General features: G+C 38.9%; 1 protein-coding gene across 1 annotated transcript in view; it reads left to right on the forward strand.

Moving 5' to 3' along the window:
* The window catches only part of DIS3L2 (DIS3 like 3'-5' exoribonuclease 2), a 389257-nt gene that overhangs the window by 212311 nt on the left and 150184 nt on the right, over positions 1–26762 (forward strand). The window contains exon 9 of the mRNA XM_011980219.1: positions 1147–1320. Coding sequence (XP_011835609.1) covers positions 1147–1320 — 174 coding nt within the window. The remainder of the gene's footprint in view (positions 1–1146; positions 1321–26762) is intronic.

The raw sequence follows: 26762 nt of genomic DNA on the forward strand, positions 1-26762 counted from the left end.
CATAGGCTGGTGGGCAGGTGCACAGGTAGACTGGGCTGGTCTCTCTTGACTAGTGTGAGAAATGGGGCCAGCCCTGCTGCCATCACTGCTGCATTCCAGTAGCAAGCCTGAAGATTGGAATTTGTTCTGCTTATGAGGCAGCCACCTCCCCTATTCCTCTTTACCACTGTGCACATAAGAACTCCAGCAGCCAAGCATCTACACTTACTTAGGAAGCAGAACCTTTTTCATAGAAATCGAATAGCCCCGGAGAATGTCCTGATGCCAGAGCTAAATTTCTTGCAGGAAGAGTTGAGGGCGGACTCTTGGATCACCCTGGTAGATAAGTAGGCTTATACAACAGAGGAGGTGGCCATTTTTGGTCTCCGCAATACCCTTTACAAAGGCAGCCAAGGCCCATAACACATTTCCTGTTGGCTGCCTGTATTCAACGCACAACTTTAGACTTGTGATGTGGCATGACAATACTTATGAGAATAGAGAGCTGTCAATTTGATAAGGAGTGAGATCTGCCATCTGAAAGGTGGAACCCTGTGCATAATGTGAGCATTGTCCTGTTAAATGCAATTTTATTTTTAATGGGCCAGTGCCCTAAAATGTCAATGGGTGACTGGTTTACAGATAATTTTAATTTTCTTCTCAGTGGATTTTGTGTTTTCTAACTTCTCTGCAATGAACATGTATTACTTTTGTGTTTAGATAAAATATTTTAAAATTTTAAAGATAAAAACTCATGGAGTTGTGAAATAGGAACATCAGAACTAATCTAGTAAGCATGACTTAAGGTACAGGCACTCTGAAACTAATAAATTTAACAGCACCCTGGGTTGATCATAATATCAATTTTGACTTCTCTGTGAAGAACAGTTGGAGGGGTCCTAAGAAAATCCCTCTGGTTCTGTTTCTCAAGTCAGAATGCCAAATAAAAAAAGGTAAAATTACACTGTAGTTACAGATTTAACAGGACAAGAGCACTACTATCTCTTCTGCTTTCCCCTTATCCCTCATTTGCAGATGATCGTGTTTCTACTGGTGGAAGGGCAGGAGATTTTAAACTTTCCTACTACCTTACTTTTAGAGAGGAGACAGGTGCCTATATTCCATTTGTTCGCTAACCCAGTTGTTCCCTTTCTGTTCTATCCACAGGCAGCTGGCTAAGAGTCTTGGGCAGGCTGGTGAAATTGAGCCTGAAACAGAAGGAATACTAACAGAGTATGGCGTGGATTTCTCTGATTTCTCTTCAGAAGTTCTAGAATGTCTTCCTCAAGGCCTGCCATGGACAATTCCACCAGAGGAGTTCAGTAAGAGAAGAGATTTAAGGTAAGCACCTGAAACCCTTTAAGAACATATTTCTCCCTTTTTGCCTTAACTTTCCTAGGGGATAGGCTTAGATGTTTTCATCTTTCCATGAACATTCAAGTTCAGTTCAGTTGGGAATAAGTGCTTCTGTACCACAGTTGGCAAATTATGGCCCACAGGCTAAATCTAGCCCACTACCTGTTTATATACAACCCATGAGCTAAGAATGGTTTTTACATTTTTGAATGGTTAGAAAAAATTAAAACAAGAATATTTTATGAAAATTATATGAAATTCAGATTTCTGCGACCATAAAGTTGCATTGGAACATGACCATACTTACTCATTTTCTATGTTGCTTATGCTGTTTTTTGCACTACAACAGCCCAGTTGATGAGTTGCAACCAAGACCATATGACCTGCAAAGTCAAAACTAGTTACTGTCAGCCTTTTACAGAAAAAGTTTGCTGACCCCTGTTCTAGACCATTCTAACTTCAAAAGCTACGGCGCCCATCTTCTCATTGCTATACGCCATAGGTCTGGTCAAGTAAAGACTGTTATCTAATTAGAAGTGCCTTCCTTTAAATGGGCCTCTTCAGGCATAGAGCAAAGGATTCAAGACTTCTGTACTTGGAGCCTCATTTTAAAGCCTTACTTTTAGGTCTGGAATTTGTTGGAAAGTACTTTTGTGGTATTTTTATAACAACATCTTCTTTGAAGATGTTTCTTCATTGTGGGATGTTAGTTCTTTTCTGATATTTCTCTTCAGAATTTGGTTTCAGTACTGGCATTCATTTTGGATGCCACATGGAGATATTTAGAACCAAGAAACTTTTCATACAACCCACTGAGGCTGTGGAAGGTTTTTGCTAAGGTCATCCCATGTCAAAGTCTTTACCACCACACTTGCTTGCTTCATGCAGCTGAACTTATGACACTTTCAGCTCTGGGTGCCCGTTACCCACCTAGTTTGTGAATACTCCCTCTCTGTACCCTCTTACTATTGTATCTTTTAGTAATTTACTGCCTTTTTCTTTTCTTATTGAGGTTAGGCAAGGAAAAGGAGGTGACCATTAGTGCCCTTTCCTACTTGTTAGTATCTCTCATAGAACACATATTACATTTGAAGTCAGTTAACCCATATTGCATTCCTGGATTTTAATAGTAACCCCTCTATCACTGAACCCCTGCTAGCACATGGGTGTGTTATCTCTTCAGGGGCTCCGAGGTCTTTGGTCCATAACGTTAACCTCTCGGAACCTTTGTTTTCTCATACACAAATTGAGGGGTTTGTTTTCTGAGGTCATTTCCTGAATCTAGGAATCTATCAAATGATTTAATGGGAAAAGAATGTTAGAATAAATGGTGGAACCTTATTGTTTAGTAGAATTTAGTATAGCCATGCTGCAGTATCTGTCAGCATTTTAAATGTACCTCCTCCTGCACCCCAAACTCTACTCAAAAAAGTGTACAAGAATGTTCATTGCTGTCTTGTCATAAAAGTTAAACATTAGAGACACTGCTAATGACCATCAATAAAGGAATGGTTTAGTAACCTGTGTTATGTCAATATGATAGCATTAATTGCAGCTCTGCAAAAAGGAGCTATATCCATGTTGACTTTCCTAAAAGAATGGCTATAATACATTATTAAGTAAAAGAAGCAAGTTTCAGAGCAATATGAATATGAGCCTATATTTTGTAAAGTAATACAAAAACTGCATAAATGTACACATATGCATATATATGTGTATATATATACACATCAAAGTATATCTGCATAGAACAAGACCTGGAAGGAAATAAACTGTTAACAGTGACTACCATGGAGAGTGGATTCAGTGGAGTGGTAAGGCAATAGGGAAGTGAACTTTGAGTTTTCATTTTGCATACTGCCATACTATTCAAATTATTATTATTATTATTTTTAAGACAGGGTCTCACTGTATTGCCCAGGCGGGAGTGCAGTGGTGCAATCATAGTTCACTGCAGCCTTGAATTCTTGGGCTCAAGCAATCCTCTGCCTTAGTCTCCCAGAGTGCTGGGATTATAACATGCGCCACCACACCTGCCTAATTCTTTTATGTTACTTTTAGAGAAGATGGGGTCTTGCTATGTTGAGCAGGCTGGTTTTGAACTCCTGGCCTCAAGAGGTCTTCCTGCCTTGGCCTCCCAAAGTGTTGGGATTACAGGTGTGAGCCACCATACCTGGTCCAAATTTTTTTTAAAGTAATTTGTATAACTTTAAAAAATTATAAATGTGAAAGTCACAAAATAGAAGTATTCCATTTTTTCTAGCCTTTTAGTGTACAGGTAAATAATACGCATGTTAGTGGTTATAGGGCCCAATATTGCTGTAAATTCCCATTGTCTTCCCACTTCTTTGGCTCTGTCTTCCCACTTCTTTGACCTTTATTGCCTTCTGGTTTAGACCATAGAATAAGAGGTCCTTAGTGAGACCCTGTCTCTACAAAAAATAAATAAATAAATAAAATATTAGCCAGGCACAGTGATGTGTGCCTACTTGGGAGGCTGGGGCGGGAGGATTGTTTGAGCCTAGGAGTTTAAGGCTGCAGTGAGCTATAGTCATGCCACTACATTCCAGCCTGGGCAACAGAGCAAGACTGTCTAAGGGGGGGAGAAAAAAAGAAAAGAAACCTTGCTTTGCAGAAAGCCTCGTTAAAATATATCTTAAATACACACACACACACACCACACACATATGTGCCCTGTGAAAGGATCCAAAGACAGAAGGAGTTTATAGGGTGCTCTCTGCTATTAATGAAGTAACAAGGATTTTTTTAAAAAATTACTTTTGGGCGGGGCGTGGTGGCTCACGCCTATAATCCTAGCACTTTGGGAAGCGGAGGTGGGCAAATCATGAGATTGAGACCATCCTGGCTAACATGGTGAAACCTTGTCTTCACTAAAAATACAAAAATTAGCTGGGCATAGTGGTACGGGCCTGTAGTCCCAGCTACTTGGGAGGCTGAGGCAGGAGAATCGCTTGAACCCGGGAGGCGGAGGTTGCAGTGAGGCGAGATCGCTCCACTGCACTCCAGCCTGGCGACAGAGTAAGACTCCATCTCCAAAAAAAAAAAAAAATTACTTTGGGCATGGTGGCGGGTGCCTGTAATCCCTACCCAGCCTCCCAAGTAGGCACACTTGGGAGGCCAAGACAGGGGAACTGCTTGAACCCAGGAGGCGGAGGTTGCAGTGAGCTGAGATTGTGCCACTGCCTAAGCGATAGAGCGATACTCAGTTAAAAAAAAAAATTACTTCAACCTTAAAATATGTTATCCTTGCCCATTATCCTCAGGATTATGTTTCTAAAATTCAAATCTGATTTATTTTACTCCTTTGCATTTAAAATTTTTCTAATGTTTCTTAATGCCTAAAGTAGTAATCTCTGAAGTTTAGAAATTATTACTTTAGGCATCAAAAAGTAATATAGTAAATTACCACTAATGCTTGTCTTTATTTTAAAATGATAAATGAATTTACTACATTGCTAGTCTATTATGTACATTATAAACATAAGTAAAAATAGAAAAAAAATGTGAGAAATAAATTTTTAAATACTTTCATTTTACTTACAAAAAGTATAGAAAACTGTATATAGTAATTTTACTTTTGGTGAAAGCAGTATGATTGAATAATATTCTTTATTTATTAAAATTTTACTTTAACAACTAGTAATATGGAAATTCAGAGGTCTGATTCTAAGTTCTGTATATTTTGGTACTTGGTTTTAATGATTATCATAATTGGAAAGGATATATGTTTAGAAGATGTGAGTTGTGCTTACAAAATCATAATACTCATTTCTCAGTCCTATTCACCAATTATATTCCAATTCATTTTGAAATTCGGCTAGTAAATTTCCATCTTTTCTGATGTCAGTTCTTGTTAATTCATTGAGAGATGCTGCATTTTTAGATTAAAAAATATATTTATAATCTCCAGTTACTCATTAGTTGTTATCTTTAAAAACTAGTTAGAAAATTCGGCCAGGCACATTGGCTTACACCTGTAATCCCAGCACTTTGGGAGGCCAAGGTGGATGCATCACCTGAGGTCAGGAGTTCGAGACCAGCCTGGCCAACATGGTGAAACGCTATCTCACTAAAAACACAAAAATTAGCTGGGCATGGTGGCAGGCGCCTGTAATCCCAGCTTCTCGGGAGGCTGAGGCAGGAGAATTACTTGAACCCGGGAGGCAGAGGTTACAGTGAGCTGAGATTGTGCCACTGAACTCCAGCCTGGGTGACAGAGCGAGACTCCATCTCAAAAAAATAAATAAATACAAATGATTCTATTAGGAAGTTTAAGTCTATGGATATGAATATTTTTGTAGTTTATACACTTACATCATTTTAGGCCCCAAATAATATAGCAATGGAAGTATTTCAAAACATCCATTTAAAAAAAATGTTATCTTTAAAATTTGAATATGTTATTTTGTTTTCAAAATGCAGTAATTTGTTTTCTTATTGTTAAAGTGTCACCTTTACCTTGAAGGGACAGATTAAGCATGTTTAATTTTCCTAAAGTATCTGATATGTTACTTATGACTGACAGCCATTGTTTTGAAATCATAATGTGGCTGGAGTTGAATTCATATTAGACACAGAAGAAATGTCAGTGTTGCCATTTTTCTAGTATTAATGATATTACTAGGAATATTAGTGGTTTAGTATTATCTTCAATATATGGACCTTTGCAGTAATCTTTTTTAGCCAGTTACCTTTTTTGCAAGGATTAGTTTAGCTAAAACTAGACAATATCCATAAATCCATGTATCTGGGCATGAGTAAAGACCCATTAGTTGCAGTTGGCAAAAGCATAGGAACTAAGAGTGCTGCTGTCATTGCCTTTGTGTTCTGGAATGCCAACTCTTTCATCTGTACACCTCACCTACCACCTGACCCACACATCTAGTGAGGGTGCCAGGGTTAATTCATGTAGTTATGTAGTGTCAGTTAATTCCTTATTTTTAACACACATAAAGAGAAGCCATAAGTGTGTGGAATGAGCTCCAGTGATCTAGTTGGTTAGCGTGCAGTACCATACAGCAGTAGGTAAGCATGTTTAGGTAGTTGGATCTGATAACCTTTTCCTTTTCTTTGGCTGGTTTTATGATGGATTTATTCAGTTTTTATACCAAAAATATTTATTGAACACGATCCATGGGCAGTGAGGATACAACAGTGAACAAAAATAGATGTATTTGCTGCCCTTGTGGAACTCTCAGTTTTGTGGCAGAAGAACATGAATGAAATTATTAAACAGTAGTCAAACGTAGAATTGTAATGAAGGAGGGGGTGCTTGGTTCAAGTGCTTGTGATCATGTGGTTTCTTCTGCTCTGAGGTCCGCTGCCTTCAAAGAGTTTTTAAAAACAGTATTCATTTTCCTAGGAATGTCAAAAGAAGTAGGATTGAGTCCCAGCACATGCTGAAAAATATGTGCTATATTGAATAAATTAATATATATTTTGTAAACTAATAAAATCAAACCTTTTTCAAACATTTATTTGCACATATTGTTTTATATATATATATATATATGCCAAGTAGTAAGTTAGCCACTGGAAATGCAAAGACAACCAAGGGCCAGCCCCTGTTCTTCAGGGAGACAGATTCGTACTCAGATTTATTACAGCAGACAATGGCAAGTGCTGTAAAATAGGTATGAACAGACTGCCAGAGTCATTGGTGCATGAGGTGAGATCTGAGAAATGAGCAGGTTCAGAGGGAACTAGAGTGACTAAAGTTGTCTTCATTTTAGTGATAGTCCATGGCTGCAGAAAGGCAGTGTGTTCCCTTCAGACTCCAAGATCCTTCTATAACAGGGCTTGCAAGTCCTATGGTTTGGTCACTTGATCCCCTGTCCTGGGTCACCCTGCCTCAGAGCCTGCAGTGTTACTCTGGCTCTAGCTACGTAAGAACTTCTACATACCCGTTTAGGTTTGGTATTTGAACAATTATATTTGGAACAGAAAAGTTCCATCAATCTTTAAACCTCATAATCCAATTATGTCAGTAAAATTCCAGTTTTTTGGTCCAATGGAATTGGGGTAATATTTTGCAAACTGAAGTTGAAAGAAATAGTGTTTATTTTGAAAAGAAAAAATGGTTGGTTAGCAATTTTCAAGAAGTTAGGCTTGCGTGAACTCCTAGGGGCGATATAGCCCTCCCGATTGGGGTCACCATTTTTCTGGACCTTCAGCTCTAGTCTCTGGAGAGTCCCTGCTTGCATGGTCTAGACCTGTAGCTGTCTTTAGCAGGGCATCTGAGGCTTTAAAAAAGAAAAGCAACGTAAGTGCTGCAGAAATTTGAGGATCAGGAAGATAATATGTCCAAGGAAACTGCTTAAAGGGGGGTTGCACCAGAAGCTGAAGAAACCCAGAAGTTATTTCTGAGACTGGCTCCAGTTATTTCTAATTTCATTCATATTGTTTTGTTTCCTTTGTTGCTAAACTGGAATAGGAAACCAAAGCCTAAAAGCTCAATTAAAGTAGAAAATGAAAACCTAAATATCGGAGGGGGAAAATACCACGCTAAACTGATTTTTATGTTTTTCCTGTAGTTAGTATTATTATGGAAGTTTGAATCATGTCACTTTTCAGTAAAACCATGAGTTTCATTGGAGTGGAGGTGGTTTCTATAGCTTTTTACAAGAGAACTTGTGGGTATCTATTTCTTTACTATTCCCTCAATAAAAAGGAAGCCCAGTGACCTCCACCAGACCATTACAAATGTGAAACTTGGCACTTAAAATTGCTTGCTCTAAATTTTCCAATTGCTTTCTCTCTTTTTTTTCCATTTAATGTCGTCCTGCCAACTAGTGATTTTATTATTATAAACAGGACATTGTATTCACTTTTAAGAAGAAATATGAAGCTGGAGGTAAAATTACAAACTGCAGCTTCTCAGCTGCCAAAATAGAAAACAATGAGCTAAAAATACTAAGCACAGAAAGGGGGTTGTGGTAAGAAATACTGAAAAATCTTCAAGATGGAGCTGTTCCAAATAGACAGAAATTTCCTCTCACTTCAGGTAAAACCAACCTTGAAATAGCAACTTGAAAGGAGAGTCATATAATACTAACCTCTTTCAGGTCAACCCATTTGTGGGAAAGCTTTCAAACATAACTAACATTAAATGACTAATGATCTTGCTGTTTATCAGGAAGTCCAATATGATTAAATTGCCATTTAGAAAATGTTCCCCTGGTAAGACAGTGTGGCAGCATTGAAGGAGTGCTAGAAGTTAGTTCTAGTTCTCCCCAGGGCCTAGGTAGGTGATTTTAGGCAAATCAGTTAAATCTGGCGAAGTGGAGAGGAGTGAGCAATTTTATCTTTTGTGAAATGGATTTTTGACCAGATTAGGATTTTTCAAAACATGTTGCTAGGTCATGAATAGGTGTCATGCGGAAAAAGGATCTGTGGGTAAGTGTTTTTGGAAAACAGTGGGTTAATAGATTTCTTAGAGTTTCTTCTCATGGATTCTGGTGGAACTAGTATTCCTTAGAATACATTTTGCAACTTTCTGAACTAGGTATTTCAAACCCCTCTACCTGTAACAGTGCATGACTTTGTATTTGAAATGTCTTTTCTGAGTTATTTAGAGCTATCTCATTCTTGGATTTGAAAGAAAATGGTATCCCATCAGTGACTGTCTGCCGCATTTATCTGACAAATAAATATCAACTGTGCCCCACCATGGACCACCCGGGAAAGATAATTACACAGGAAATTCAAGGGTTGTGCTTTAGATCTCAGTTCTTTGATTGCCAAGGGAACCCCTTCTTTCCTTAGCTGGAGGGAAGCAAGATTAAATTGTTTGGCATCAAATGGGGAAGCTGTCATTGTCAGCTGAAACGACTGGCAGTAGTATTCCTTTCATGTAAATCCCAACTCACTGTGAAATTACAAGAAATGCATAGATAGTAACAAGGATTAATGGGCCCTAAAGTAGATACACAACTGGACATTCTTAATTGTAAGTATTTAGTACTTCGTCAGCCCATAAAATTCATGTTGATAAATAGCACTACTCTCAGAAAAGACAAATACTCAAAGATCAATAGATTTTTTGTCTGAACAGGTGGAAAAATGCTTACTGGCAAAAGACAATGTTTGAATTTATTCCCTAGAAATATTTTTATAGCACTGTCGAAATACAAGTCATGGGCAAGATAATTTCTACATCTTCTAAAAAAATTCTGTTTGGAAATTAACTATAATGATATAGTGATATTTTAAAATTTCATTTTGTGGTATAGATGGCCTAAGATTTGGAATAAACTGGAGTATAGAGATAACTAAATGTCAGGGTGACAAAGTCTGTTTTTTATATTGAGATATTCAAGTACCACAAAATTAATCCTTTTAAATTCAGTGGTTTCTTGTACATTGGTAGACTTGTTCAACCATCACCACTATCTAATTCCAGAACATTTTTATCACCCCCAAAATAAATTCCATTAGCAGTTACTCCTCATTCCCTCTCCACCCCCGCTTCTCACAACTACTCATCTGTTTTCAATCTCTGTGGATTTCCCTATTCTGAACATTTCATATAAATGGAGTCATACAGTAAGTTGCCTTCGGTAGCTGACTTCTTTTACTTGACGTAATGTTTTGGGTTTTTTTGTTTGTTTGTTTGTTTGTTTTTGAGATGGAGTCTCGCTCTGTCACCCAGGCTGGAGTGCAATGGCGCGATCTCGGCTCACTGCAACCTCCTCTCAGGTTCAAGCGATTCTCCCGCCTCAGCCTCCCGAGTAGCTGGGACTACAGGCACCCACCACCACGCCTGGCTAATTTTTGTATTTTTAGTAGAGACGAGGTTTCACCATATTGGCCAGGCTGGTCTTAAACTCCTGACCTTGTGATCCGCCTGTCTTGGCCTCCCAAAGTGCTGGGATTACAGGTGTGAGCCACCACACCTGGCCTACATAATGTTTTCAAGATTCATCCATGTCGTTACATATATCAGAAGTTAATTTCGCTTTGTAGCTGAATAATATTCTATTGTATGGATATTTCACATTTTGTTTATTCATTAGTTGATGGACATTTGGGTTGATTCCCCAGCCTGACTATTATGAATAATGCTGCTATTAATATTTATGTACAGGTTTTGGTGTGGACATTCAGTTATCTTGGGTATATATCTGGGTATATACCTAGGAGTGAAATTGCTGGGTCATATGGTCAGTCTACTTTCCAGAGTAATTGTGAAAGTATTTTTCAAAGTAGCTGTACCATTTGCATTCCCTGTGGCAATGTATGAGGCTCTCAGTTGCTCCATATCCTAACACTTGTTATCTGTATTTGTGATTGTAGCCATCATTGTAGGTGTAGGGTAGTGTCTCATTATGGTTTTGATTTGCGTTTCTGTCATGACTAATGAGACTGAACGTATTTTGATGTTCTTATTGGTCATTTGTATATTTTCTTTGAAGAATTATCTACTCAGATAGTATCTATTCAGATCCTTTGCCTTTTTTAAAATTGGGTTACCTTTCTATTGTTGAGTTATAGGAGTAGTTTCTATATTCCAAACACTGGTCATTTTTCAGATTTATGATTTGCAAATATTTTCTCCTACTTGTGGGCTGGCTATCTTTCACTTTCTTGATGGTGTTCTTAGAAGCACAAAGTTTCAAAATTTGATGAAGGCCAGTTGAGTCTGTTTTTTTCTTTGGTTGCTTGTGTTTTTCGTGTCATATCTAAAAAACCATTGGCAAAGATCACAAAGATTTATACATATGTTTTTTTTTTATTTGTTTGTTTTGAGATGGCATCTCACTCTGTCACCCAGGCTGGAGTGCAGTAGCACGAGCTGGGCTGCAACCCCTGCCTCCTGGGTTCAAGCAGTTCTGCCTCAGCCTCCCAGGTAGCTGGCATTGCAGGCACCCATCACCACGCTCTGCTAATTTTTTTGTGTTTTTATAGAGATGGGTTTTTGCCACGTTGGGCAGGCTAGTCTCCAACTCCTGACCTCAAGTGATCCACCAGCCTCAACCTCCCAAAGTGCTGGGATTATAGGCGTGAGCCACCGTGCCTGGCCAACATAAGTTTTCTTCTGTGAACTTTATACTGTTAGTTGTTATATTTATGATCTATTTTTAATCTTTGTAAATGGTGTAAGGTATGGGTCACATTTCATTTTTTTTGCTTGTGGATAACCAGTTGTTTCAGCACCATAAGAAAAACTTGTTGACAAGATGATTCTTTCTTCATGAAATTTATTTGACCATAAATGTATTGGTTTATTTCTGGACTCTCATTTCTGTTCCATTGATCTATATATCTGTCTTTATGCAAGTGCCACACTGTGTAAATTATTGTAACTTTGTAGTAAGTTTTGCAATTGAGAAGTGTGATTCTTCCAACTTTACTTTTTTTTTTTCTTTCAGATTTTTCCACTATTCTGGGTTCCTTGCATTGCTACACAAGTTTTAGGATCAGCTTGTCAGTTTCAGGAGGCACTCGGGATTTTCATAAGAACTGCTCTGAGTCTGTAGATCAGTTTGGGGAGCATTTCCATTTTAACACCATTAAGTCTTCCAACCTATGAACATGGGATGTCTTTCCATTAATTAGATCTTTAATTTCTTTCAATGATGTTTTGTAGTTTTCGGTATAGAAGACTTCTTTGTTAAATTTAATCCTATGTATTTTTTCTTTTTGATGCTGTTGTAAATGAAATTGTTTTCTTAATTTCATTTCCAAATTATTAATTGCTAATGTTTAGAAATACATTTTATATTTATGTATAGATCTAGTATCCTACAACATTACAAAAATCATTTGTTGGCCGGGCATGGTGGCTCATGCCTGTAATCTCAGCACTCTGGGAAGCCAAGGCTGGTGGATCAGTTGCGATCAGGAGTTTGAGACCAGCCTGGCTAGCATAGTGAAACACTGCCTCTACTAAAAATACACAAATTCGCCAGGCTTGGTGGCGGGCGCCTGTAATCCCAGCTACTTGGGAGACTGAGGCAGAAGAATTCCTTGAACCTGGGAGGCAGAGGCAGCAGTGAGCAGAGATTGAGCCACTGCACTCCAGTCTGGGTAACAGAGTGAGACTCTGCCTCAAAAAAAAAAAAAAAAAAAAAAAAAAATTGTTAGCTCTGTCTTTCATCGATACCATGGAATTTCCTATATTTAGAAGTTCATGTCATCTGCAAATAGGGAAGTTTTACCTCTTCCTTTCTAAGTTAGATGCTTTTTATTTCCTTTTCTTATGCAGTTACTCAAGCTAGGACCTTCCGTACAGTGTTGAATAGAATTAATGGGAGTGTGCCTCTCTTGTTCTGATCTTGAGGAGGGAAAGCATTCAGTCATTCAGTTTTTTTGTTTGTTTGTTTGCTTTTTGGTTTTGAGACAGGGTCTTGCTCTCTTGCCCAAGCTGGAGTGCAGTGGTACAATCACAGCTCACTACAATTCCAGGCTCAAGTGATCCTCCCAGCTCAGCCTCCTAAGTAGCTGGGATGACAGGGTGTGCCACCACACCCAACTAATTTTTGTATTTTTTGTGGAGATGGGGTTTCACCACGTTACCCGGGCTGATCTTGAACTCTTGGGCTCAAGTGATCTGCCTGCCTCAGCCTCCCAAAGTGCTGGGATTACAGGTATGAGCCAAGAACTCAGCCTAGTCTTTCAATATTAATTGTAATGTAAGCTTTGGGGGTTTTGTAGATGCTCTTTATCAGTTGAAAGCTTTTCCTTCTAGTCCTAATTTATTGAGTGGTTTTCTCATGGAAGAGTGTTGGATTTTGTCAAATGGTTTTTCTGTCTGTTGAGATAATCCTGTGATTTTTGTTCTTTATTATTCTATTTCATTGATTGGCTTTGTTATTCTATTTTATCTCTTTCATGTTGAGCCACCGGATTCCTGGGATAAATTTCACCCTTGTCATGGTGTATAATCCTTTTTATATTGCTAGATTTGGTTTGCCGGATTCCTTTTTAGGATTTTTGCTTCTGTATTTTTAAGAGATTTCAGTCTTTAGTTTTCTTGTGATAACTTTGGTTTTATATGAGGATAACACTGGCCTCATAGAATGAGTTTTGGAAGAGTTTGTGAAGAATTGGGGAATTTTTTTTTCTTTTTTTCTTCTAGCTTTTATTTTAGGTTCAGAGCGTAAATGTACAGGTTTATTATATGAGTAAATTGCATGTCTCTATAGTTTGGTGTACAAATGATTTTGTCACCCATGTAGTGAGCATAGTACCCAATAAGAGGTAGTTTTTTGATCCTTATTCTCCTCCCACTCTAGAACTCATCAGTAAAGCCATCTGACCCTGTGCTTTTGTGGGGGGCGGGGGGGTTGTTTATTCGATATCTTTTTTTCTTATAGATCTGTTGAACTTTTCCATTTTTATTTTAAGTTCTTTGCAGTTTATTTTCCTAGAATTTTTTTTTTTTTTTTTTTTTTGAGACAGAGTTTCACTCTTGTTGTCCAAACTGGAGTGCAGTGGTGTGGTTTTGGCTTACTGCAACCTCTGCCTCCTGGGTTCAAGCAATTCTCCTGCCTCAGCCTCCCAAGTAGCTGGAATTACAGGTGCGCACCACCACACCTGGCTAATTTTTTGTATTCTTCATAGAGACAGTGTTTCATCATGTTGGTCAGGCTAGTCTTGAACTCCTGACCTCAACTGATCCTCCCACCTTGGCCTCCCAAAGTGCTGGGATTACAGGTGTGAGCCATCGCACCCAGCTTCTTCCTAGAAATTTGTCTTTTGCATCTTGGTTATCTAATTTCTTGGCATACCATTGTTATTAGTATTCCCTTATAATCGTTATTGTTTCTGTAAGATTGGTAGTAATATTCACTGTTTCATTTGTTAGTTTAGTAATTTGAATCACTCTCTCTCTCTGTCTGGTTTTGGTTAGCTTACTCAGGGTTTGTCAGTTTTGTTGATCTTTTCACATAGCCAACTTTTAGTTTTATTCTTCTCTTATTTTTTTAATTCTCTTGTTCATTTATTTCTACTCTAATCTTTATTATTTTCTTTTTTCTGCTTGCTTAGGTTTAGTTTGTTATTCTTTGGTTAGTTTCTTAAGGTGGAAGTTTATATTACTGAGTTCAGATCTTTCTATGTTTTGGTTTTGTTTTTTTTTTTTGAGATGGGGGTCTCACTCTGTCTTCCACGCCGGAGTGCAGTTGTGCAATCTTTGCTCACTACAACCTTCACCTTCCAGGCTCAAGTAATCCTCTTGCCTCAGCCTCCCAAGTACCTGGGACCACAGGCATGTGCTACCATGCCCAGCTATTTTTTTTTTTTTTTTTGAGTCAGAGTCTCACTCTGTCACTCATGCTGGAGTGCAGTGGTGCGATCTCAGCTCACTGCAGCCTCCACCTCCTGGGTTCAAGTGATTCTTCTGCCTCAACCTCCTGAGTAGCTGGGATACAGGTGTGCATCACCACGCCCAGCTAATTTTTGTTTAGTTGTTTGTTTGTTTTTAGTAACGATGGGGTTTCACCATCTTGGCCAGGCTGATCTCGAGCTTCTGACCTCACGTAATCTGCCTGCCTTGGCCTCCCAAAGTGCTAGGATTACAGGCGTGAGCCATTGTGCCTGGCTGCCTGGCTAATTTTTGTATTTTTTTGTAGAGATGAGGTGTCATCATGTCACCTAGGCTGGTCTTGAGCTCCTGGATTACAGTCATGAGCCATCGTACCTGGCTCTATTTTTTTTATAAAGGCATTTACAGCTATAAACCTCCCTCCCTACTTCCCTGATTGCTTTAGCTGCATCTTATAAATTTTGATAGGTTGTGTTTTATTTTCATTTATATCTAAGTATTTTAAAATTTCCTTTGAGATTTCTTCTTTGACCTATTTTTTATTTAGGAGTAGGTTGTTTAATTTCTACATACTTGCGAATTTCTCTAATTTCTTTTTGCTGTTAATTTCTAATTCCATTCTATTTTGGTTAGAGAATTTATTTTGTATTTTAGTCCTTGTATATTTATTGAAGCTTGTTATATGGTGTGGAGAATGTTCCATATCCACTTTAGAAGAATATGTATTCTGCTATTGTTGGATGGAGTGTTCTGTAGATACCTGTTAGATCTAATTGATTTATAGTTTTGTTCAAGCTTTCTATTTTCTTGTTTATCTTTTGTTTAATTTTTCTCTCTGTTACTGGATATTGTGTATTGATGTATAAAAGTTGAATTCTGCATTTTTCCCTTAAGTTCTGCCATTTTTTGCTTTGCATATTTTGTGGCTTTGTTGTTAGGTGCATATATGTTTATAATTATTTCATTTTCTAGATGAACTGACCCTATTATTGTTATAAAATATTATCTTTTGTCTTTAGTAACACTATTTGCCTTGAATTCTATTTTGTCTGCTATTAGTTTGACTACTCCTGCTCTCTTTTGTTACTGTTTGCATGACACATGCACAAGCATACACACACATTCACACACACATATGCAATTAAATACTATTAAATAATAATATAATGTGGCAGCTCTGGAAATCATCTTACCTCCCTTCATCTCCAAGGTTTGCTGTTATTGCTGTTTGTTCTTTCTGCTGTTCATTTTCTGAATTTTTTGAACTAAGTGTTACTAAACTAAAAAGATAAACAAGAGAATAGAAAGCTTGAACAAAGTAGTCCCAGCTACTCAGGAGGCTAAAGCAGGAGAATTGCTTGAACCTGGGAGGCGGAGGTTGCAATGAGCCAAGATCACGCCACTGCACTCCAGTCTGGGCAACAGAGCGAGTCTGTGCTGTGATCTGAATGTTTGTGTTCCCTCTAGGCTCATAGGTTGAAACTCTAACCCCCAAATTATAGTTTAGGAAGGCAATTAAGTCAAGGGTAGAGCCCTCATGAATGGGATTAGTGCCTTTATAAAAAGAAGCACAAGAAAGAAACCTCACCCCTTTCACCATGTGAGGACACAGTAAAAAGGTGCCATTCATGAGGAAGTGGGCCTTCATCAGATATTGAGTCTGCTAGTATCTTGATCTTCGACTTTCCACTTTCCAAAACTGTGAGAAATAAATGTTATAAGCTACCCAATTTATGGTATTTTGTTATAGCGATTCAAACAAAGGCAGTTTGTATTCTTTGTTATTTGAAGCTACTGAAATCTCTGCTTGGCTAGCTTAGTGGTCAGCTAATGAATAAACAGAGATTTCCTTAAATATTTGAAAACAGTAAGTCTCTTAGCGTTTGTTGAGAGGCTCTGTGTAGACTCATACCTTTAATGCTTAGGCATGCACTTTACAACTCTGCCATAGCCTTCACTTCCTGCCATTGTAGAGCTTCAGGGTCAGCCAGAAGTAGGAGCCTAAGACCCTTCTTAACTCTTTCTTGGGCATGTGTACAGCCCTATGTGTGAGTGTGACCATCTTGATCCCCAGGAATGTGTCAGACCTTTTCACAGCCCTTTATAGATGCCTCATTCTCCAGCTTTTCCTTTTAATGTTTTTGGTCAGCTCTTGTTGACCAGTACTTTAGCTCACTGTTATCACCATCTCAGACAGCTGCCATGTTAAATAAATACTGCTGAATGTTTTTGATGAACACCCCTGGGGCTATAGGCTGTTTGCAGTGAACAAGGTTTAATGAAGGTCAAATTAAGCAAACCCTGTAAATGGCGGTTTTCAGGGAACTGCTGGATAGGTCAAATAATGACATTTCTTCTGTGATGCTGTTTTTAGGGTGCTCTAAACCATTCTGGCCACTCCAGTGACTGTTCAGCCTCTGGTTTTCACCACGATTACAATTCTGTTGATTTTAAGGCTACTGTAGAGCTGGAGAGAGGGATGTGGGAATACGGAAAGTAAAACTTTACAAAGTTCACTGTCCTTGTGGATATTAATCCATTTTTCTTGAGTAATTGCACCTCAGATTGTTAAAAGCCTGTGGTTAATTTCCAGAGTTACGCAAAATTTGATTGTGACAATTTTGCCCAGTGTTGTTGCTACTTATATGAAGTAGTAGCTTTTCAGAGGAGGTCTCTACTTTGCCAGTCCCACTGATGCGACTCTCAAGTCTTTTCACTTTTATTGCCTGAGTTGGAGATGAAAGAAGACAGTGTCCTGCAGAAAAAGCTACAAGCTTTCCTGGGAAAATAACAGAGTGAAAGGAAGATAGAATTTGAAAATAAGGTCGAGTGTGTGGCTCACGCCTGTAATCCCAATACTTTGGGAGGTCCAGTACTTTGGGTGGATTGATTGAGTCCAGGAGTTCCAGACTAGCCTGGACAACACAGCAAAACCCTGTCTCTACAAAAAGTACAAAAATTAGCTGGGCGTGGTGGCACGTACCTGTAGTCTCACTACTAGGGAGGCTGAGGTGAGATGATCACTTGAGCCCAGGAGGTTGAGGGCACAGTGAGCTGTGATCGTGCTACTGCACCTCAGCCTGGGAAACAGAGCAAGGTACTATCTCAAAAAAAGAAAGAAAAAGAAAAGAAGCATAGAGTAGTCAGTAATTGTGTGGGCAAATTATTCCTAAGATTAATAATGTTGGGTAGCCTGACATTCATATTAGGGCAGGTCAAAAATGAAATGGTCAACTCTGTTGATAATAGGAAAAGAGGAAAATAAATTTCTTAGCTTCCTATGCAATATCCTGTTGTGCTTTCAGCCTTTCATCTTTCCCCAGTCTTAACTCTGTCATAGTTCTCTGTCTTACCTATGCCTTGCATTGTACTTCATCCATTTTCCAGGGCCCATCTTAAACGCTGTGAATCTTTTGTCTTCTCACTCTAGAAGAATTAGCCTTGCCCTTCTCTCTTCTCCCTTGGCAGTCTGCTCACTTGCCCTAATGTCCCTAATTTACTTACATATGACTCTGTCTCTCTGATGGGTAGCAAAGTTCTCATCAAGAGCAAGGACTGGGTGTTACGTCTCGTTTTCTAGGTGCTAACTCAGTACATGGATCCAGACCCAAATAAAGTGATCATGGAATATTCACCAAGATAGACCATATCTTGAGTCATAAAACAAACTTCAGCTCATGTGAAAATGAAGTCATATAGGTTATGTTTTCTGACCATATGGAACTACAAACTAGAAATCCATAACAGGACAATAGTAAAATATCTAGACACTTGGAAATTAAACAACACACTTATAAATAATTCACTGGTCAAAGAAGAAATATCAAAGGAAATTTTTTTTAAAAAGTGTAGAACTGAATGAAAATGAAAGCACAACATATTAAAATATGTGAGATGTAGCTAAAGCAGTACCGAGGAAAATTTATAGCTCCAAGTGCTTACATTAAAAAGAAAAAAGATCTCAGCAGTGAGCTATGTTTTTACCTTAGGAAGAAAGAAGAGCAAGGCTGAGCATGGTGGCTTATGCTTGTAATCCCAGCACTTTGGGAGGCCTAAGCGGGTGGATCACTTGAGGCCAGGAGTTAGAGACCAGCCTGACCAACATGGTGAAACCCTGTCTCTACTGAAAAATAAATCCAAAATTAACCGTGTATGGGTGGCTCGTGCCATTAGTCCTAGCTACTTAGGAGGCTAAAGCAGGAGAATTGCTTGAACCTGGGAGGCGGAGGTTGCAATGAGCCAAGATCACGCCACTGCACTCCAGTCTGGGCAACAGAGTGAGACTTCGTCTCATCAAAAAAAAAAAAAAAAAAAAAAAAAAGGCAAGATAAGCCCAAAGTAAGCAGGAAGGAAGAAAATATAAAGATAAGCACTTAAGTCAATAAAATTGGAAATTGGGAAACAGTAGAGAAAAATCAGTGAAACAAAAAGCTAGTTCTTTTTTAAAAAACTTTAACTTAATTTTTAAAAGAGACAGGCTCTCACTATGTTGCCCAGGCTGGTCTTGAACTCCTGGGCTCAAGCAGTCCACCTGCCTCAGCCTCCCAAATTGCTGGAATTACAGGCGTGAGCCACCATTCCAGCCAAAAGCTTGTTCTTGAAAAAAAATTAATAAAACTGATAAGCCTTTAGCAAGATAGATGGATAAACGGAAGACACACATCACATTAGAAGTGATACAGGACATCACTTACAGATACTGCAGCCATTGAAAGGATAGTGAGGAATATACAAATGGTTTTTCTAGAAGTTAATAATTCAACATCTTAGAAGAGATGCGTCAAAGACTATAAACTTTCGTAATTCAACCATGTCATATAGACAATCTGAATAGTCACAAAACTGTTTAAAATACTGAATTCATAATTTAAAAGCTCACAGAAAGGAAGTCTTCAAACCCAGATGGTTTCACTGGAGAATTCTAGAAAACATTTAAAGAATTAACAATTTTACACAATCTTTTCTTGAAAATACAATAGGAGAGAACATTTCCTATCTCATTTTATGAAGCCTGACACCAAAACCAGACAGAGGTCATGTTATAAAGAAAACTGTGGACCAATATCCCTCCTGAGCTCAGATGCAGAAGTACTCAGCAAAATTTTAGCTAATCAAATCCAGCAATGTATAAAAAGAATTCTATTGCTATTATAGAAGTGTCTAAAAAAAAAAGTATTCTAAACCATGACCTAGTGTGATTTATTCCAGGCATACAAGACTGGTTCAACATTCAAAACCGATTAATGTGTCATGGTACAAATTAATTTAAAGTGGATCATAGACCTGAATGTAAGAGCTAAAACTAGAAATCTCTTAGGAGAAAACAAAAGAGTAAATCTTAGTGACCTTGGATTGGGCAAGGAAGAAGTGACAAAATAAAAAAATAGATAAATTGGACTTCATCAAAATTAAAAATTTTGTGCTTTGAAGGACACCATCAAGAAAGTGAAAGCATAACCCTCATGGGAAAAATTGTTTTGCAAATTATGTAGGTTAATATATCTAGAATACATAAAGAACTCCTACAACTTAACAATGAAAAAGACAAACAATTTTTAAATGGGCAAGAATTTTAAGACATACTAGTGGTCACTACACATATAGAAAAAAAGCTCGGCATCACCGATCATTACAAAAACGCAAAACCAAACCACAATGAAATACCACTGTACATTCACTAGGATGGCTGTAATTAAAAAACATACAGATAACAAGTGTTGGTGAGGATGTAGTGAAAATGGAACCCTCTTATACTGCTGGTGAGAATGTAAAATCATGCAGCCATTTTGGAAAATAGTTTGGCAGCTCCTCAAAGGGTTAAACATAGAGTTACCACCAGGCTGGAGTGCAGTGGTGCCATCTTGGCTCAGTGCAACCTCTGCCTCCCAGGTTCGAGCGATTCTCCTGCCTCAGCCTCCCGAGTAGCTGGGACTACAGGCGCACGCCACCATGCCCAGCTAATTTTTGTATTTTTAGTAGAGACAGGGTTTCACCATGTTGGCCAGGATGGTCTCAATTTCCTGACCTCGTGATCTGCCCACCTCGGCCTCCCAAAGTGCTAGGATTACAGGCGTGAGCCACTGCGCCTGAATGTTTATAGAAGCATTATTTTAAAAAATGGAAACAGGCCAGGCTTAGTGGCTAAAGTGAGGCAGAGTGAGGAGGATTGCTTGAGGCCAGGAGATCGAGACCAGCCTGGGCAACATAATAAGATCCTGTCTTTATTTTTAAAAAGGGGAGGAGGCCAAGCGTGGTGACTCATGCCTGTAATCCCAGCACTTTGGAAGGCCAAGGCAGGCGGATCACTTCTGGTCAGTTCATGACCAGCCTGGCCAAGATGGTAAAACTCCATCTCTACCAAAAATACAAAAGCAATTACCTGGGCCTGATGGTGTGCGCCTGTAATCCCAGCTACTGTGGAGGCTGAGGTGGGAGAATCACTTGAACCTGGGAGGCGGAGGTTGCAGTGAGCTGAGATTGCGCCACAGCACTCCAGCCTGGGCAACAGAGCAAGACTCCGTCTCAAAAAAGAAAGTAGAGAGGGAGGAAGGGAAACAACCCAATCAACTGTTGAATGTATAAAGTGTTTCCTTTCTCTGCGGAGAAGGGAAAACATGGAGTGATTGCCATGGGTATGGAGTTGCTTTTCTTGGGTAATGAAAATATTCTAAAATTAGGTAATGATAATGATTATACAACTCTGTACATCTTCTAAAAACTTGTAAATTTTATGCTATAAAATGGTAAATTTTATGCTATAAAATGGTAAATTTAATGGTATGTGACTTTTTTCTCAATAATGGAACAGAATAGAGAACCCAGAATTAGATCCACACAAATATGCCTGACTGATTTTTAACAGAGGAGCAAACACAGTTCAATGTAGGAAGGATAGCCTTTCATCAAATGGTATTAGAGGAATTTGCCATACATAGGCAAATAAATGAACTTCGATCTAAACCTCATGCCTTATGCAAAAGTTAACTCAAAATGTGTCATGGGCTTAAGTATAAAATGTAAAAGTAGGCTGGGCGCAGTGGCTTAAGCCTGTAATCCCAGCACTTTGGGACGCCGAGACGGGCAGATCACGAGGTCAGGAGATCGAGACCATCCTGGCTAACACGGTGAAACCCCATCTCTACTAAAAAATACAAAAAAACTAGCCAGGCGAGGTGGCGGGCATCTGTAGTCCCAGCTACTCGGGAGGCTGAGGCAGGAGAATGGTGTAAACCTGGGAGGCGAAGCTTGCAGTGAGCTGAGATCTGGCCACTGCACTCCAGCCTGGGCAACAGAGCCAGACTCCGTCTCAAAAACGAAAAAAAAAGTGAAAGTATAAAACTTACAGAAATGAGCATAGAAGAGTACTTACAGGATGTAGGACTAGGGAAAGAGTTCTTAGACTTTGACATAGTACAGTCCACAAAAGAAGAGGTTGGTAAATTGGATCTCATCAAAATTAAAAACTTTCTGTCTATGAAAGATGCTGTTAAGAAAAGAAAAAGATGAGCTGCAGAAAGAATTTTCTGCAGCTGGGAGAAAATATTTGCAAACCACATATCCAACAAGAGACTAGTATCTAGAGTACATAAAGAACCTTTAAAACTCAACAGTATAAAAGCAATCCAATTAGAAAATGGACAGAAGACATACACTGAAGAGGATATACAAATGGCAAATAAGCAAATTAAAAAATGTTTAACTTCACGACCCATTCGAGAATGCAAATTAAATTCACAATATCAGTACACATCAATCAGAACGTCTAAAGTAAAATAATGAAAAGGCCAAATTGGCAAGAAGTTCTAAGCAATACCAAGTGCTGGCAAGGATGCAGAGAAAGTGGATCACTCAAACGTTGCCGGTGGAAATGTAAAATGGCACAACCACTCTGGAAACACTTTGGCAGTTTCTTAAAAAACGAAACACAACCCGGTAATTGCACTCCTGGGCATTTATCCCAGAAAAATGAAAACCTACATTCTCAAAAAAACCTGTACATGAATTTCTATAGCAGTTTTACATAGAATAGCCCAAATACTAGCAACAGCCCAGATGTCCTTCAGTGGATGAATGGTTAAGCAAATGGTGGTATATCCATATTACAGAATGGTACTCGGCAACAAAAAAGAGTGAACTGTTGATATGCGCAAAAGCTTGGATGGATCTTCGGTCTCAAAGGTTACATACATACTGTATGATTCTATTTAATCTTTTTGAAAGTACAATTTTGGAAAGTCAGCTGAGTTTAAGATTCAGAAAAGGCAGGTTTTAGAACTGTAGAACAGATTTGTAGTTGCCAAGATTGAGAGAGGCCAGACAGGTGGGAATTGGGTGCAATTAAGGGATCCTTGAGACAATAGTAGTGTTCATTGTCTTGACTGAGTGGTGTTTACATGAACCTACATATGTAATAAAATTGTATAGCACTTACACACTCAAATGAGTGTAAGTGAGAAATCTAAATAAGATTGGTGCATAGTATCAATGTCAATATCCTGGTTTTGATATTGTACTATAGTTTCGTAAGATTCTACCATTGGTAACTGGGTAAAGGGCACACAACATCTTTATTATTTCTTATACTTGCATTTTAATCTACAATTATCGCAACATAAAAGGTTCTGAGAAATTTAAAAGGAACCGGATTTAAAAAGATGGGAAAGTAATATAGTATGAGGCACTTGGAAACTTTAGAGCAGATTATATTTGAACTTGGCTTTGAAGGAGGAATAGGATTTTAGTATGCTTTTGTCTTATGTTTTTAAAAAGGGCTGGGCATGGTGGCTCACGCCTATAATCTCAAAACTTTGGGAGGCTGAGACAGGAAGACTGCTTGAATGCAGGAGTTCGAGACCAGCCTGGGCAACATGATGAGACGCTCATCTTTACAAAAAATTTTAAAAAAAATTATCCGGATGTGGTGGCGCATGCCTGTGGTTCCAGCTACTCAGGAAGCTGAGATGGGAGGATCACCTGAGCCCGGAAGGCCAAGGCTGCAGTGAGCTTTGATCATGCCACTGCATTCCAGCCTGGGCAACAGAGTGAGACCCTGTCTCAAAGTGGGAAAAGAGAAAACCATGGTTACCTCATGCTCTGAGAAAACCTCTCAGTGGGGGGATATGCCTACATGGTCCTTGAATTGCATCAGTAATTATAGGCCAAGGTGAAATTCAGAAGACTGAGATGTTGCTTAAAGAGCATGAACAACACAATTTTTGGATTGGGAAAGATGAGTAAAATTTGGATACTTTGTGCCTAGGTTCACAAAAGAAGATGAGAGAGAGACATTTTGTGCCTAGGTTCTCAAAAGGAGATGAGAGAGAGAGAGAGAGAGAGAGAGAGAAAGAGAGACAGACAGAGAGAGACATAAGAGAGAGGAGAGAAGGAAAGAAAGAAAATAGGCCTGGCACTCGGGGAAGAAGTCTAGACTACGTATACCTGTTTAGGTGCCTAAAGATAGTAGTTACGGGCACCAAAGTGAATGAGTATACTTAGGGTGAGCATATAATCTGATGAGGGAAGAGGACCAAGGATAGACTGTGAAGAGCTCCAAAATTTAAAGGTTGGAAGGAAATTTCTTAGGAAAAGGTGGTGTTGGGGGCACAGAAAAGCAGATATTAGAAGAGCTAAAGAAAAGGCAACGGCAAAGTTGGTGACAAGTTCCAAACAAGGGTGATCTACCCTGTGCTCTGCTGCAGTGAGGTCAGCTGGGACAAAGCTAGAACAGAAGTCACTGTGTTTAGCCATGAAGCCCTTTTCTTTGTCCTTTGGATATCTCAAGAGTCGTGTCAGTGCAGTGATTGGAGCCGAAGCCAGATTATAGTCAACTGAAGAGGTGAAAAAGTGGGGATCCTAGACGTAAAGATCTCTTTTAAGGAGGTTTGCTTTGCAGAGGAGGTGGGAGGGAGCTTGAAAGAAGCAGGGTCTTGAAGATATTTGTGCGAATTGGAGAGATTTGAGCTTGCTGGCAAGTGGTGGTTGAGGAACCAGTGGGCGACATACACATTTTTGGACTCCTTTTTGGAAATTGCCTTCAGAGCCTGAGGCACATTTTCAACAATGGCAAATCTTCATCTTTCGAGGGTGGATTTAATTTTTGGAAACAGCCAAGTTAATTCAGAGCCAAGAGTGGTAAATCAGATGGGTGATCAAGTTGGATAACCCAACTTCAAAAAAAAAAAAAAAGTATAATTATAAAGTAGTAAAACTGATATTCTTGTGAAGTTCATGAATTGGCTTAGAAAGTCATCCTTAAAAAATCCCAAGAACCATTTGAGCAGTTGCAGCATTCTCTGAATAGTAGGTGTATGGATTTGTAACTTTGAGGACACTCATTTGTGTGGAAGTTCTATTATATATGTGAAGAAATTGGCCTAGTTACATTGTGTTTACTCCTAGTGCTCAAATGTAAAGTTGCCATGTAGTCTTTTTGCCTGAGAGGTGACTTAGTGGAGTTATAAGTTTGTATATGGGAGAATCAAGAGTTTCAAATTGTGATTATTTAAACAGTTCTGTGGTCTTACAGATGTAATTAGAATTCCTAGGATAGGAGTGTTCCCACAAGCATAACAGTACTTTAAATGTGTGTTCAGTTATCCCTTTCTATAGTCATATTTCAGTTTCTTTTTGAAATAGAGTTATTTTGAAAATACTAAATCGCTACTCTAATCTTGAATATCTGTCAGACCTAAGACAGAGCTGGGCACATAGTAGGCACTCACCGAACATCCCTCTCCTGTCTTCTCTGTGCTGGTGTTTGTTATATACCAGGGGTCATGCTAAGAAAAAAAATCAGTTCTTAGGTAGTAGATCATCTCCTGTGGTGTTTGGCCAAAAATATCCAGCATAAAGAAAACAAATGTGTACAGAAGTTTGAAGTTTTTTCTTACGTTTGTTGTTAATGGGGTATATATTTATATACCAAAAGATATTTTTGAAGGCTTATGTTATATCTTTATGTACATATTTATCATCTCCTTTAATCATTGAAATAATAACCCTGTGAAACTTGTCCTTATTTTGCAGATAAAGAAACTGTGGCTCTGAGTAGTAATATCTTGCCTGAGGTCACATGACTGAGGGGGAGGAACTTGGACTTGATTTCAGGTCTGCAGTTTTGGAATCTCTAACTCACTGTCCTCATGTCTCCACTTTCTTAAACCTATGCCCTTAATTAAAAAAAAAAAAGTTGAATAAAAAAATAAATCAGAAGCGCTTCATACTTCCCCCTTCCTCATACTGAGAAAATAGAAGTTAGAGCTTGCCTTCTTTAAGCTCCTACTGGCTAAAATACTTGATGGCATTGTACTTTATGTCATTCTAATTACAAAAGCAACAGTTTTTAAACTCCTAGAAGGTTGCAGTGCCCTCCCTCTGCCTTCCCACACCTGGAGCTCTCTGCGCTCCCCCAGGGGGCAGTGTGGAAGTGGCGGCTGTAATGTCCTGTCATAGCTTTCGATAATGATAAAGCGTTAGAGAAAGCCAGGACAAGTTAGCCATTCTAGGAAACTTTCCACAGCTGTTGCATTAATTAAGACTTTTTTGGTCCCAAATAACAGAAACCACTGGAACTCACTTAAGCAGAAAGGGGAATTTGTTTTAAGGATCCTGTGATGTCTCCCAGAATCCAAGGGCAGAGAACCAGGGACTGCAGTGAGGCAAGAAACCCAGAAAGACTTCTTTCTTCCTCTCTGCCTCTCCTACTCCACACACTGGCTTCCTTCCTCCCCTTCACTCAGACTAGCTCCTTTGCTTCCTCCTCCTTAGTGGGATGGCTGCTATCTACAGCTACCAAGGTGCTCTCCGGGCCCATCCAACCAAAGGAAGACTGATTTCTCTCTTTCCTCCCTGCACACTCCTTCTTCCTTGTTTCCCATCCTCTGTCCCAATTTCCAAATTCTAGGCAAGGATCAGATTATTCCGTTTTGACTTTACATGCTAGTTTGGATGAGTGAGTGTAAGGACAGACAACCTAATGTGACTAGCACAGCTGCATTCACTCCTACCTTTGGGAATTTTAAATGCTGCTATCACAGGAGTGAAATACAAGAACATAGGTTTTAGAGGCATATTCTGCCATTTACTAGATATATAATCTTGGGCAAGTTTTAGCTCCTGTGAGCCCTACTTTCTTTAAAGT

This window comes from Mandrillus leucophaeus, unplaced genomic scaffold (assembly GCF_000951045.1).
Source record: "Mandrillus leucophaeus isolate KB7577 unplaced genomic scaffold, Mleu.le_1.0 Scaffold21, whole genome shotgun sequence".
Classification (NCBI taxonomy): Eukaryota; Metazoa; Chordata; class Mammalia; order Primates; family Cercopithecidae; genus Mandrillus; species Mandrillus leucophaeus.